The sequence below is a fragment of the Gambusia affinis genome, linkage group LG07 (assembly GCF_019740435.1).
Source record: "Gambusia affinis linkage group LG07, SWU_Gaff_1.0, whole genome shotgun sequence".
Taxonomy (NCBI): domain Eukaryota; kingdom Metazoa; phylum Chordata; class Actinopteri; order Cyprinodontiformes; family Poeciliidae; genus Gambusia; species Gambusia affinis.
This window is the reverse complement of record NC_057874.1, coordinates 9,573,693-9,590,026: the sequence shown is the minus strand read 5'-3', so window position 1 is coordinate 9,590,026 and position 16,334 is coordinate 9,573,693. Positions and strand designations below refer to the sequence as shown.

The window sequence follows — 16,334 nt, the reverse complement described above, 5'->3', positions numbered from 1 at the left end:
ACCTCGTAAAAATGAATAGTCACATAATTCTATAAACACTTTTCTAAAACTAGTTGACAGCCCTCCCAGTGGCGTTATAACGGTGATATACGTAACTCCTGCCATAACACACAAAATACAATGAATGGTCAGTCTTTCTTAACCACCGCTAACATTTCTGCTCTTGCTGAGTCTGAATGAAAAAAAAAAAAAAAAAAAAAAAAAAAATATATATATATATATATATATATATATATATATATATATATAACTGTGGCCCTTATTTTGAAAAGTTTAAACAGAAGTTGTGTCTATGAATATTCAGCGTGCCTGTAGTTTGGTTTTCAATGGACTGGATGAACGGGTTCTGATTGAAGAGAAAAGCCACTTTACTCACCAGTGAAAAGGAATTGGATCTGTGCTGCGCTTTTGTGGATGTTGCTGAGGCTACCTGGGGCGTCAGAACAGGAACTGCCCGTCAGGCCTCACACACAGTAAACACGAATTTGCATGACACCTGAGCCTTTACAACGTTAATTTACATTGCTTTTATGGGCCTGGGAGAAGGAAACGGGGGAACAAGCTCTCAGGAAATCTTAAAACCAAGGAGACCTCTTGGGTCATTCAAAGGGTGAGGAAACATTTGGTTGACCTGAGGTGTGGATGTGTTATGTAACCAAGGCAACATGGTTGATCTACTAGCAATCACTGAAACATAAAGAAGTAAATAAAATTCTAAATGTGCTAAATGATTTCCATTATTCCAATTAATTAATTCAAAATTAACAATTAAGTGTATCACACTATATCAGATATACTAAATCTATAGTTAGAAATCACTAAAACAAAAAATATCTGTCTGTCTATCTAAATATTTATAATACACTATAAATTTAAAGATATAAACATTTCCAAAAGAGCAGGGTTAGACTAGTTCCCTCGAAACTTACAATTACTTTGGATGTTGTAATCTATTTGCTTTATTACATCTCAGGCCTAATTACTTACTTAAAAAATTTTGCCCTACATGATAAAAACTTGGAGCACCACTGGAATAAAGGATCAGATGTGTTTACTAGGTAGTTATTGATTATCAACGTCAATTTGAAAGTTCAAAATAATTAGAAATAAGAACTGAACTAGAACTAATAGATTCTATTTGATTGACTGATTGGTTTATCCTTCATTTCCTGCATTCTCTCGCCCCCTCGTGGACATTACCAGATAGCGCTTCTACATCCTCAGCGCTCATAGAACCAGTTGTCATGGCAACCGTACAGCATGTGCTTACAAAAACAAGAGCTTGACGGTTCACCGACAGTTATCTCGACATTCGACATCTGCGACGCCATCTTCCTCGTCCTCCGCTTCTTCTTCCAGCGTTTTGTTAGAGGAAGGGAGTGAAGAGCAGGCGCTCGTCGGGTTGAAGACGCAGGTGAAGCCGAGACAGACTCAGTCAGCAGCGATGAGCGGAGCCAAAGCCCGCAGCGACGCGCCTGTTGCTGAAAATGTCTCCAGCGGCGGGCACGGTTCTGCTGCCCCTACGCGGGACCGCAAGCCCGGCGGAGGCGTCTTGAAGAGGCTCAAGTCCCGGCGAAGCCAGGTGGAGAGCAGGCCCGTGACGGAGGAAGAGCTGCGGACGAAGAGTGGGCACATCTCTCCGGAGGATGTTCTGGGACTGCGAGTTGCTACGAGAGGTTTGGGGTCGCTTTCATTGCGTGCGAGACTTGCTGAATTACAGAAAAACAGGGCGTAAATACCGATAATTTAAAAACGGAGACAAGGGAACGAGCTATGATCCACTGTATCTCATTACAATGGCATTATTAGAAACACATACAAGTCTTTTTCGTCATAGGTAATCTTCACTGTTTCTATATTTAAACAGTTAATGAAGAAGACAGTGGGCGTGTATGTTAATAGGAGCAATTATGACAGTGTAATAACTTTATTTGTGCTGTACTGTGGGTTGTGGTGAAATCATACATACTGTCATGTTTAAAGATGAAAACAGCCAGTCTTGGAGCAGCGAGGCCCTCTCTGTGCTATACACTATCATGGTTAAGTCTGTTTATGTCATGGCCTACATTTACAGCTTTTGAAGCTGTGGAGACAACATTGAAATGTTATTAACTGCAAGGTGTGTACCGGTGCTTATTTTCAGTGACTGTTCTGTGATAAACGCAACCATAAAGAAGAATCATCTTGTACTATTACTATTCAAGGAGTCAGAGGCCTTTAGAGTACTACACTTCTCTTTATTGTAATATAAAAAAAAGTACTCTTACATGTCTTTTTACTTAGGCTTAAGAACAAATAAAACAATAGAACGAAAATAACAAAGGTAGCATTTAATTTAGCTGAAAAATGGGTTATTAAAGTCATTTAGATATGTGTGTACAATGAAGGGAGAAAAACTGAATAAATTGAAAAATAAATAAGACTTAAAAAATATATTTTGTTATGCCTTCAACGAAATTCTATGTTGTATGCTACATTGAAGGAATACTTCTGGCTACCATAATATCAACAAACACTGCTCATTTCAATTTTGTCTTCGGCTAATGTCTGCAGCTCTGGAGCCCTTGTCCTGTACCTTTTGTTCACTGTAATGCCATAACAATGAGACATTAGCCTCAGAGGTTTTCTTATCTCTCTTTTATGGCTTTATTACTGTAGATTCATATGTCAGCGTGGCTGTGTTTAAACATAATTTTATTTGATTTTCAGTGCGGTACAGGCTGTGTACATTAAGGTTTCTTTGCCTGTAAACAATCCGAGAAAGCCTAGATAGTGATTAGTGATTGATGCCTTTGCTCAGGTTTCGGTAGGCTCATTTAGAACATTTGAGCGAATCGGAGGCCCACCTTTGATTGCATTTTTACTGTGTGACGTAATTAGAAATCGAGCAAGATATCAGAGAGAAAATTATGGACTTCCATAAGTCTGACTCGTCCTGGTTGCTGGTTCTAAACATTTATATACAAGTATAAAGACTGTGAGTGTGAGACTATTATGTGTTCCAGAGAGGAATGTGTTTTGGTGTGAAAATGCTGACCGAGCCTGGCAGGTACCATTTTCCACGATGACATAAATTATGTTCTCATATGGACTGCAAAGACCACTAAGAGAGAAACCCTCAAAATCAGCATGAAAAGCCAGATTACAGTCTACACTCAGAGTTGAAGTCTCTGAGTTTTCTGTGATTTGATTAATCTAAAATTTAAGTTGTTAGTCTGTTTGGTTGAAAAAGGTTGACGTTTATACCGTGCAATTGTGAAGCACAGGGGTGGCTGCATCATGCTGTTTGGCATCGTAAGGAAAGAGTGTCCATAAATAGCGAGACAACATCTTCACTAAGCACTAAGCACAACACATTTAGTTTCAAAGCGGTATAAGGATGACACAGTGTTTTCAGGTGGTCTTAACTGAGACCCCATTCCAACAACAATGCAAACTTGAAGGCAAAGCAGAAAAGGTGCTTCAAGAGGATTGGGCCAACATTCCAGTAAACTATTGTCAGAGACTTGTTTCCAGTACCTGAGACATTTGAGCCAAATCAGAAGACGTAAAAGGCCGACCACATACTAAGGAAATGGATTATCAAAACAAATCCCTTTCTCGTTATCTTGGCATTTAGCGACAGAGATATTTTTTGTAATCCTAACTGAGTCAGAGGTGTTTTGTCTGATTTATTCCTATAGATATTGTTGCTACATTTGCTTGTTTTTATCCAAACATCGCAACTCCTGTCCTCTGTGTGTTTTGGCTGCAGGATACCTCTGCAAACCTGAAGACAACATTTACAACATTGACTTTGTGCGTTTTAAAATCAGAGACCTGGAAACCAACACCGTTCTGTTTGAGATTGCCAAACCTCCGCATTCAGGTACTATATTTCACTGCTCTTTGCACTGCTCTTTCTATTTCTGTTCGGTTTCACTTAAAAATAGATGGCTTGGCTCCTCTGACAGCAACAACTAGGTCACAGCCTGTTTGGAAATTTAACCCCAAACCTGTGTATTGTGCTGCAAATTGTGTTGTTTTTGCTGTCAGACGACGATGAGGAGCACAGCGAAGGAGACGGCACGGCGGGTCGATTTGTTCGCTACCAGTTTACACCGGCTTTCCTGCGACTGAGGACTGTGGGAGCTACGTGAGTGACTCACACATGCAGCTTGAAAGCAATCAAGCGTTGTGTTCCTTTATTTTTATTCGGCGTGCGCCGACGATGATGACATTTTACAGCTGCGACGTCTCAGCTTTTCTGTTCTCCATTCGATCAGGGTGGAATTCACAGTCGGCAACCGGCCCCTCAGCAACTTCCGCATGATCGAGAGGCACTACTTTCGCGATCACCTGCTCAAGAGCTTCGACTTTGACTTCGGCTTCTGCATCCCAAGCAGCCGTAACACCTGTGAACACATCTACGAGTTCCCCCAGCTTTCCGAGACCCTGGGTGAGTCCTGTTGACAAAAAAAAACAAAAAACAACAATTGACCGTTTTTACCTTTGATAGAAGATGAGTATTGGAGAGCTGAGCTGAGTACAGCAGGCTTGGACTTGTACAGGTACAATGAAATGATGAAGTATTTTTGTAGTTTATTCTTTAGAGATGATCATACAAGCTTTGATTTTGTTTTGTTTTTTCTCGCAGAAATCAGATATTATTTCATGCAAGCAAGTACAGAACTGATTTCCATAGTTTTTTGTTTTTAAAAAAAAGCTGTGATAATGGTAAGAGCGATGGTGGGAACAATTTATGACTTTTTCTTAGGTGGCTGTATGGCTGTGTCTGCATGGGACAAACACAAACACTGCTCTTGAAAAGCATTCCCATTTGCATAGAAATATGATTTATATTTCTAAACTGAACACAGCAGCTGCACTTGATCATATTTTCAAATTTACAGATATGTATTGGCGCTCTCATTGAAGGAACAGTGGAGGAAATAGTAAAGCTAACAAATGAATTGGAATTTACCGTCACAACGATAAATCAAAACTCTTATCATGATAAGAAATGTGTCATGATAAATGATAATAGAATAACGCCCCGAGCTCAAGCTCTAGAGTGTGCAAACATTCAAAAAATACCAAATGGTTGTTCAACTTCTTCTTCTTGTTATGTAAAACATACTTAGGATTTTGGCTCCTTTGTTGAAAAGACGTTGGACACATTTGGAGCAAATAGTTCTCAACGGTTTTATTCACATCGCAAACAGGATTGATGCGGTGAACCAGCTGATGGCAACAGATGAGCATCATGATTCTTCTGTGAAATACAATCTCTGCAAATCACAGGCTTCACTTTTAGTCTGTTGCTTGTCATATTATTTAGAACTTTGGAATGACCAACATTTTTTTTTTTTTATAATCTTTGGTGATTGGATATAAGTAAAGCTAATGTTGCAATAGTGCATTCCAAGATAAAACTTAAAAGTACAGGCTGTGGAAGAGCAGATTGACAAGAGTTCATCACGCCTGTCGAAACCGCAGGTTTCAGTGACGAAAATGCAAAATAATTCACAACTTTAAAGTAATGAAATGAAGCGCATCAGTCTGTTTTGTCATGTTGTTTGTTTTCAAATGAGCCAAATTCAATTTTCCCAAGAACTAACCTGATTGCAGTTACGGTCCGCTGCGCATAGACAGTTCCTACACAGTTTGGAAAAATGTGGAATTTGATTTTATGGAACCGAATAAATATGGAACCACATTGTTGTGAACTACATTTGGAATGGTAGACATGTATCCCTTTGTCTAAATATGCTTGTTTCCTAGCCAGCCGGCCAGCCAGGCATCCTCTGATTTTTGCACTTGTATTGAAAGCCTGAGCCCAACAGACGTATCTGCAGACAAGTGATGTCAAGATGTGGCTTATACAGGCAAATCTTTTAACATATTCTATTCTCGCTTAGCTAACATGTTCTCACCGAATCAAGAAAGTAATGAGGAGGGCTGAAAATGTCCTCTAAGATTGTAAGAGAAACGAAAACAAAAAAAAAGAAAAAATCCAGTTTCATTTGAGGCGAAAACGCCAATGCTGGTTCGCTGACATGCACATATTGTCTGTCTTGCAGTTCGTCAGATGGTGGAGTGTCCGTATGAAACGCGGTCGGACAGTTTCTATTTTGTCGACAACAGACTGGTCATGCACAACAAGGCGGACTACGCCTACAACGGAGGACAATGATAGCTGGCGCCCCGGCATGCGGCATCCGCTGCTCACATCTGTTGACAGACATGTACACACGCGCATGCATAATGCAGAACATTCAGCTCAAAGCGTTCACCCGTGCACACACTCCTGCAGCCGCGTTCGAGCGGCCTCTCGTGTTTGTAAAGCCTCGACGCCAGTCGTTTGTTTCACTTTCAGCGCGCTTTGTTTTGCTGGAAGTCGACGGTAGTCCTGACTCTGACGTACAAATAGGAAGAAACTCCGTATTGCTTCATTTGTCTAGTTTTAAATATCGACAGATTTCTTTGATACTTAAAAAAAAAAAGAGGGCTAATCACTAGTGGCTGTGTAACATGTGTTTAAAACAGGTCAAACAGCTATTGGATGGATAATAAGACTCCTTTTAAGTGTCCCAGCTACTATAGAAATCACACACACACACACGCATGTGAACACGCACACACACACACTCAATCCCCAAGTGGCACCCATAGTGTTTGTCAGAAGCAGCTGTTATCAGAGCTGCCGCCTCCACAATCCACTCCAGACAACATCAGGGGAGAGAGGAGGGGGTGAAAAAGAGAAACCATCCACAAAAAAAAAAAAAAAAACACTCATGTCAAACACACGCGGTTACTCCTGCATTCTCCTCTCTGCATCCCTTTCATTTCTACACAAAGAGACACGTCCACACTAGTGCCGAGTCTCATCAAAGGGGTTGCTTTTTTTTCCCCTTCTTTTAAATTTAAGCCTGTTTGATTGTAACATGAAACAAGATCAGGTAACAGCTAACTCTGCTTTAATTCTTATGATGACCTGTAAAAAAAAAAGCAAAAAAACTGTTTTAGATAAAAAAAAAAAGAAAAAGTAAAAATCCTTCCTGTTTTACAAAGTGTTGATATCATGATGCATGTGATGGTATGATTTAAATATATGTAATAAAAAAAAAAAATGTACCAAGATTCATTTGAGCGATTAAGTAAATGTTGGAGATTTTGTTTGTTTGTTTGTTTCAAAGTGATGGAGTGTTAAAAAAATGTTCCTCATTCGAGAATGTTTTAAATATCAAGAATTAACTTGAACAGTGATGAAGACAAATATTAATTTCATGATGAGTCGAAGTGTTGAAAGTGTGTATGAAGAAGAAAAGAGAAAATCGTGAAACTACTGTTTTATCAAAGCAGCTTGTTTACGCATTTTTTAACATTTTATTGCGTCCCTTTTTCTGTTTATTTTATTCTGCTTCACATTTTTTCCCCTTTTCCTGTTTTTACAGATTTTCTTGGTAAACCAATTAAAGTTTTTTTTCTTAAAAAATTATTTTGAGTTGTTTTCACCTTCACTATCAACATTCTGTCTTTTCTTCTTGTGGTTTTGTAACAGGTAAGCAAACAGAACTATGTCCATTTTCAATCTTGTTCTAGTAATAGTAGCTCAGATATTATTTTATATCTGATGGTAACTTAAAATTTTAAAGTTACCACAAAAGACAAATTGTCAAATGTTGGAAAATTGATTTGTTTCCTGTTTTCTTTAACGTGTACTGTTGTATTTTCTCTTTATGCTTTGTTAAAATGTTGGTGTTTGGGGCTTAAGTTGTTTGTAAAATATATATATATATATATATATATATATATATAAAAATAAATACATATAGTTTGTAAAAAGAGAAAAAGAACTGAGTCAATAAATAGACATTTTCAGATACATTATGTGTTCTGATTGTTTCATTTCCCATGCTGGGGAAAAGTTAAACCAAAGGAGAATTTTTTTTTTCCTGTCCCGAAATATGTTTTTAATATGTTTGATATGAACAAAGATTTCATTTAATTTGAAACTTTCAATATCAAGGAAAGTAGGCAAAACAATGGTATAAAAAAGTACAGAGAAAAGAAGGGCAAAGAAAGATAAGTTGTTGATGGAAAATTAGCTTGCTAGTGACCTTAAAGCCTCTGTATTGAGCTACGTCTTCGATAAAGTTGGTTTTAGGAGTAGGCCCTATTTAAATTGGTTTTAAAATGATGTTTTTGTCAATGTTTGATAGTAAACAATAATTAAAACAGTACCAAGTTCGACATGTGCTAGCAAAATGTCTGCATCAGGCTACATGGCTACTATCCTGTAGTTTGAGAAATGTTGTTTGCTGCAGAAAATGTTAATTTATGTGATTAAAACAAGCATTATTTGAGAAATTCGAAAATTTTTATGAACCTCTTGAGATTTTCCCAGAAAGATTTTTTAAAAGATGCTTTTTGTGGGGACATTGAGTTTTCACAAATGGCCACTCGGGGGAGGTATTTTACAACAGCAACACTTTACACTTTTCTGGAAGAAACCACTGAAGAAATAATAATAAATCAGAATAATTTTAGGTCAGAATTAATGTATATGTTTTCTATTTGGATGTTTTAAATAATTATTTTGTACTTCCTTTTACATTTCCATAATAATAATAATAATAATAATAACAATAATAATTATTATTATTATAATAATAATTATAATAATAATTATTATTATAATAATAATTAGAATAATAATAATAATAATTATTATTATTATTATAATAATAAATAATAATAATAATAATAATAATAATAATAATAATAATAATAATAATAATAATTATTATTATTATTATTATTATTATTATTATACATAGAATTTAAAATAATGTAATTATTGCAATTATTGTTATGCTTATGCTGATAGTGATGTGTTAGTGTTAATAGATGGGAATATTTCCCTCTGGACAGAATAGAATTGGTAAAAGACTGTGAACAACTTATGTTTTAAAATAAACATCAGAACTTGTGTTCTGATGTTTATTATAACTGGCTATATGAGACTAAAATCCAGTCTTTCTATTTTTATTCTCGTTGTTTTGCTCTTTCTCTCTTTTTTTTATTCCTTTACTTCCCATGCTCCGACTCTTCCAGTCTCCTCTGCCCTTCTCCGTGTCTGTTTCTCTCCACACCTATGCAGCTCTCACTCTCGCTCTGTTTTTCTCTCTCTGCCTCTCTCTTTTCTTTCCTCTTCTCTCACCTGGTAACCAGACCTCAGGAGAGAAGTGTTGAGTTTCCACTTTCCCAGAGAAGAGGACAATCTGAGCCACACAAAGACCCACAATGGACCCCCTCTGCTCACGCCTCCCTTCGCTCCGACTCGGCACAGCTGCACACACATACACAGTCAGACACACACACAATGACGATACACACACCCTCTGTTTTTATTTGCTCTTTCTTCCTCATTTTATTCCTGTTGCTCCTCTTTGTATGATGTTTTCCTTCATCTCTTTTTCATCTAAATCCTAACAATCTCCCCATAACTGGCCCTTGTGGGCACCTAGCCCACCTGTCATCTTTCTCTGGTGCTTTACAGCACCTACATGCAACCTGTATTATTCAGTCGCATTTTGGGTTTTGAGATAAAAGGCAACTTCTGATGACCCACTGAGATGTCCCAGACTGTGAGTGTGTTGTTGCAGCTGCGGCTGTGAGGTTATGCAAACAGGAAGTGAACAAAGTTTTCAATTTTACAGCAGAAATAAGTGATTTTTTTGGAGCTGCTCTGACATGTACAATGTCACAGTACAATGCAACACCAGGATCAAGAAATCATGTTTACTTGTTCTTTTTGGGACTAAGCTCTCAACTTTGCTTTTTTTTTGTTTCCGGACTACAAAACTGCCACAAAGCATAAATCTTAGATACTTAAAATGAAAGAAAAACAGTAAGTGAAGGGTCATTTTTAGGAAGCACTCCACAGAAAAATCCTACAATCTCTCATTGTGTGCAATAACATAGAGTATTTGATGAATATGTGAAAACGTAACGCAAAAGACGTAATAACATAAAGAACACAATGGAAGTAAATAATGTTACATTTGTATCAGATCTGTAATCTAATCAGTTAAAAGGGTTCTGTTATTTATTTATTTTTTTAAATGTTCCTGCTGTCTATTGTCTTTACTGACAATCTTCCTAAATTAAATTAAAACCGATGTTTTGTATTCATGTGTTCTAATCATGGTTATTAAAGCCAGTGTCTCCAAGTAATGTACTTGTGAGTTCCATGTTGAACCCAGAGAAAAGAAGCATAAAAAATTATACTGAGAGATAAGAAAAGACGCCAAAATGACAGGAATCAGTAATTCAATAAATAAATCCCGAGTAAATAAATATGCTGCTTTGGAAAGGCTCCTACGACGATAACATAAACATTGAACTACTTTCACAATTCAGCCTCGGCAGTCCTGTGGTTTAAACTTTACACAAAAGAAGGGATTAGAAGTAAAACTTTCTGCAACAGTTCACAGTTCGGCTCAGATTACATAACGGTGTTGAAAATACTGCTGTAAACTGCGGGATTATACTTGTCTAAAAACCACATTAATATATTTACTCCAACACATTTAGCTCGGCGGGGAAAGGTTTCTTCCAAGTCAGTTGGGTGCCAAAGCAGCAAACACATGCTCTAAAGAGGAAAGCACACGGTAGCGGAAGTGTGATTACATGGGCTGCATGCCAAAAGGCTGCTGGGGGTAGCAGTTGAGGAGATTACATTTCTGGATCTTACAATGATTAACATTTTATTTTCCTGGCAAATAGAAAAGGTGGCCTCTTTAGGTCATAGTCCTGTTAATAAGTATTATATGTTTTTGGTACGTGTGTGGTTTTTGAAATTATGTTTAAAATAGTGTGGGTGCACTTTGTAATTATTATATATAACATTAAAACTGAATCTGACTAGAGAAAGTTGCATTATGTTTACAAATTTAAATGAAGTTCTAATTTTTTTTGTCTTTTTTACGTTTTAGGAAGGTAAGTTTGTGACAACCTACGGAGCCCCCTGAGGATCCTGGGGAATTTTCTTTTCTTTTGCGTTCCCTCGCAATACTTTTGCGTTACTTCGCAAAACTTTTGCATTACCTCGCAAAAGGTTTTGCGTTCTCTCTCAATGATGTACTGGTTAGTTATTGCGGCATAAGTGAATACTGTAAGCCTTTTATACAGTGGCCATCATACTTCTGCTATAATATAAAGCTTTCGTAAGGTCTTTCCATGCATGTTTATATCTCGTGAAATATCTTAAGTTTTATATCATTTTCTTTGGGATAGAAATGCACCACAAACCTATGATATATATATATATATATATATATATATATATATATATATATATATATATATATATATATATATATATATATATATATATATATATATATATATATATATATATATACATATATATATATATATATATATATATATATATATATATATATATACCACAAACCTATGATATATATATATATATATATATATATATATATTTTATATATATATATATATATTTTTTATATATATATATATAAAAAATCCCAATGTCCCCTATTATTATTATTATTTTTATAATAATTATTATTGTCCGTTGTATGAAATGGTCAAAAGCTTTGAAGTGTATGGTTGTTGTTTGACCAGTTTTAAAAAATATAAAAGTAAAATAACTTTGCATATCTTAACTCTCCGGGGGAATACCTGTCTGGCACCATTAAAAAAAAATTTTTTTAAATAAAAAAACTTTAAACCGTCACAAGTTAATATTAGTATGTCTGACATTTAATCTTTGATACACTTGCTGTGCACCTTACATTTTAAAACTTTCTTTCCCCCCCGGTCTAGTATATTAGTTCTTCCACTGTCTAAACCTTTTTTTCAGTGACTGACATTAAATCGGAGTAAAATTTTTTGTTTTAGATCAGCAATGGTTACCGAATATTTTTTCAATGTGAAGGTAACTAGTAAGTTAATCTATCAGGTATTTTCAATTTATCAAATCTCTTGCTGGAATTTTGGCCCATTCCTTTCAACAGAACTGGTGAAACCGAGTCAGGTTTGTAACCTGCTTCGCCTTTTTCAAAATTTCAGCGGGCTGAGATCAGGACTTTGTGATGATGGCCACTCCAAAACATTGACTTTGTTGTTGTTAAACCACTTCGTAGCTAATTGGAGGCTGTCGTTAGGGTCACTGCTGTGGTTAGTGTATCTCCTTCCTGAAGATGGCCAATCTTATAGTGGAGGCCACAAGTCAGGCTTTTGTTGACTTTTTTAGTTATTTTGCAGTAAAGACGCATAACAAAGCAGTTTATTTAAAATGTGTCTTAAAATATATCTACAGGTGTGCCCGTATTTCACTCACCAGCAGCTTTCAAAGTCACGACATCATAATTTATTCTTTGTCAAAATGATGTGATGTGAAAAGAAATGATTGAAATCTCTTATTGTGTTTTATAATCTTAGCCGACCTAAACCAGGAAAAACTTAGTCTGGCTAAATGTAAATTTTTAATCAAAAATAAATAAAAATTAAAATTAGGTTTCAACTGTACTTACAGCATCAATTCATCTCTTTGAAACGCCTAGATATTTATTTAGGTGGTCCATTATTCACTGCAAGTGCTAATGGCGTGTCTGCCTTAACTAATAGTTTATAGTGTGATGACCAAATGTGTCAGTTGGTGATTAGACCACAAACCAGGGCTCATAAATCAATAACCACAGCCCTCCATCAGGCTGGAAGGGCCTGCATGCCGCAGCGCTCGTCTGAACAGCTGTTGAGCACCGAACTGCGCGATGGTATAAAAAGAATATCAGCGTTTCCCGTCCAACGCTTCAGAATTAGCATAGGCACATGTACAGGCACATCTCCAGCCAAAGCAAAAAATAAATAATAATAAAAAAATACCCCAACACAAATACTTTCCAGGAGTGATTTGTGTATTTCCAGGTCTTTGTGGTTTACATTTTAGGAGTCAGTTAAGAGTCAACACACACACACACACACGCACACGCATGCATGCCGGAAACGACAGGAAAGGTGGGATGAATTGAGCTCATTTAACCCTTCCTTTTATGTACACACAAACACACCTGGCTTCCGCCTAGATTCTGTTCAATGAGTCAAATCACTCTGAGATTAAGACTTAGAGACAATGCTTTCTTCAGGTTTTCCTTAAAACAGACACATGCTTTCTCTCTCACACACATTCACACACTCTTCTCTCTCTCTCTCTCTCTCTCTCTCTCTCTCTCTCTCACACACACACACACACACACACACATGAACACACACTGCACATAGGAAGGGGGGACAAGGGGACAGTGGTGTCCTATAAATAGAACCTAGGAATGGTGATGATAGGTCCCATGAAAAGAAATGGAGGGGGGAGTGGAAAAAGGATTAAAAGAGATACACGGAGTGTGTTTAGAAGCAGCTTGTATGGACTTCTTGTTCCCCCCCTTCACAGTCCCCACCTCCATCCATCCATCCATCAATCCAACCAAGCTTCTCTGCTCACACTCATCCTCCTCCTTATTTTCTCTTCCTGTATCTGATTTCACTTTCTTTCTGCCTCGCTCCCACCCTGCTCCGGCGCCCTGGTGTGAGCTCCATCATGTGTTCGAGCGACATCACCCGCAAAAGAACCGATGAGTCACCGTGCTGCCTTGTCTTCTAGGTCAGCACGATGACGATGGTCTCGGGGACGGTCGTGACTCCATCTGTGTGTGCAGTTGTGCGATTCCCAACACTTGCCCCGTGACTTCATCGGTTTCCCACCGGAAGAGGTCGGATGAGGCGTCTACTGTAAATATGAGTAAGCATCAGCCTCCACGTGAAAAAGAATACACCTCATTTATAATCGCAGCTACCCTTTTCAAACGCAGCGTGAGATCATGCAGTGGCTTGCAAAGGTATTCCCCTTGAACTTTTCCACATTTTATCGTATTGCGACCGCAGACATCAGTGCGTCTTAGTGGGATTTCACATGGCATATTAATTGTGACGTGGGAGAAAAATTACTGATGCTTTCCTCAATTTTATACAAATTTTTAAAAACCGAAAAGTGTGGCGTGCATGTTTATATTACCCCTTGTTACAATGATGTATCCTAATTAAAACCCAGTGTGAGGAAAGGCTTCCTGTAATCACCCAGTTAGTGTGTAATTGCAGCAGTTCTGTGAAAGCGTCAGAGGTTTGTGAGAGAACATTGGTTAACAAAGAACGTCAGGAAGGCCAAGGTATACAACAGGAAGCCTCAAGCCATGTGGGAGACACAGCATTGCACATGGAAGAAGGTATTCTGGTCGTAAAAATCACCCTGAGCGCACCGTAATGACAACCTCACATAGTAATGTTAGTGTCATGCTGTGGGGATGCTTGTAGTTGGCAGAGACAGAGTTTATGTTAAGACAGAATGAGTCACATATAAGTCTATCCTGTGCAGGCCAATTCATTAGAGGCTGTAAAAGACAATAGAACATGATAGAAGCTTACTTTAAATCAGAACTACTTCCCTAAACACACGACCAGATGTACACCAGATCAAAATTTATGTGTTAGACAGGCCTAGTTAAAGCCCAGAGAAGAAAATCCATGAGAATCTGCAGCAAGACTTGAAAAAAGCCCTTCTTCATCCAGTCCCACTGCTATAACTCCCTAGCTGGTCAAAATTTAAAGAGCCTCAAAAGACTTGTTCCTATAAGCTGTTGACTCTAAATTCATGCTACACTTTGTAGACTTCTGTGTGTATAGAAAAAAAAGAAGCAATTTACGACGTTCCTAAAATAATGGTTGAAGTTATTCATTTGGCAAAAGTGATTTTTTGTTTTTTTTTTGTTTTGCTTTTGCCAAAATCACTTTTGGCAAAAATTGATTTAGGCAGTTACATCAGGAAGGCCACGATTTTCTGTTTACTTCACGTTTATGCAGCACTTCGTGTTTGTGTTTTATAGAAAATCCAAATGAAATGCTTTCAAGTATGTGACTTTTACATGACAAAAAAAAAAGAAAGAAAAAAAGATGTGTTCAAGGATCACAACAAGCTCCGCAAGATACCATACATTCCACTTTTTCAACACGTTTTCTTGGTTCTGTGAATTCAAGCCATGCCAAGCATAGGTCTGTAGATGTGACACGAGATACAGGACAATTAGATATCTTCTAGTTAATAATGCACCAAGAGCAACAGTGATGGATAGACAGTCCTTTTCCAAACTGTGATCCTCGCAGCAATCGCCATGGCGGCAACTGGGGTATTGACAATCTGTCTTTAAGTGTTAGGTCTCTGCTGATTTGCAGCCACAAGCCTTTGTGTAACTCCCGGTCGCTTGCCTGCTTGTGTATGTGTGTATGTGTGTGTTCTTGGGTTTGTCCGCCCAGCCGTCTGTCTGTGTGGTATTACAGCACAGATTTCCGCTGGTGCTCAGCCTCCCCCTCCCCACCCTACTGCCAACCACCCCATGCGGCCGTCAGACAGAAATAGTCCTGTGTCATTAAGGTAGATAGGCAGTGGTGTGTTTGCTCTCGCAGGAAGTCACCTTTGGAAGACACTCTCGTAGCCTCCCAGCACCATCAGTCTAGTTTGTTTAGCGTGGCTGTGATTAATAAAAGGTTAACTCAAACCCCAGTCAACTGTTGCATGTAAATCTTCCCTTCAATCTCTTCCTTCCTCTGCCTTTCTCTCCTCCCTTTGTCTGTCTGCCCCTGCCACACCTTCTCCCCTGAGGGATGCCGGGATAGTGATTGGAGGACGGAGGTGGAGCTCCTGGCGGATTCGCAGGTGTGCTTGTTTCCCTCCCATCTCCTCTCTCGTGTAATGATTTCTTCCCCTCGCCACCTGCCAGGTGAAAAAAGGGAGAAAAAAAAAAGACACTCAGCAGACGGAGAGCTTTCAGAAAGCCTCTAGATTTCCACTTTGAGAGAGTTTTGGATTGTTAAAACTTATTGTTTTCGTCCATCTTGCTTAATCAGCAGACTTGGTTTTACTCATTTTGAATTGCATTCAAATGAAAGCTTCAGGCTCTCAGAGATGAGAGGGAGAGAGAGCATGCAGCCTTTTCGGTTGTTTACTTAGTCATCTATGGAAAAGACATGATTCTATAGGACTCGGAGAGTTTTACCTGAACTGGTTCAGAAACAATGGATCTAACAGAACTTAGTTTTATACTTTAGACAATAACACATCAATTCCACTTACAGAATCTGTGGGTGTTTCCCAAGAATTTATTTATCCCTATTTGATTTTGTGTTTTAAAAAATGAATTTGGAGTATGTACCTGCTGGCTAATGATGTCAAGGTGAGTCAGGGTTTCAAACAGTTACAGATT

The 16,334-nt window shown here is 37.9% G+C and overlaps 1 protein-coding gene across 1 annotated transcript; it reads left to right on the top strand.

The window, feature by feature from the left end:
• Nucleotides 1-1,254: 1,254 nt before the first annotated feature.
• Nucleotides 1,255-7,867, top strand: LOC122834444 (protein unc-119 homolog B-like). The gene is made up of 5 exons (XM_044122888.1): nucleotides 1,255-1,676; nucleotides 3,755-3,868; nucleotides 4,036-4,135; nucleotides 4,266-4,438; nucleotides 6,063-7,867. Exons 1-5 carry the CDS (start codon nucleotides 1,445-1,447, stop codon nucleotides 6,173-6,175), a joined length of 732 nt encoding a protein of 243 aa, XP_043978823.1. The 5' UTR covers nucleotides 1,255-1,444; the 3' UTR covers nucleotides 6,176-7,867.
• The last annotated feature ends 8,467 nt before the right edge of the window (nucleotides 7,868-16,334 follow it).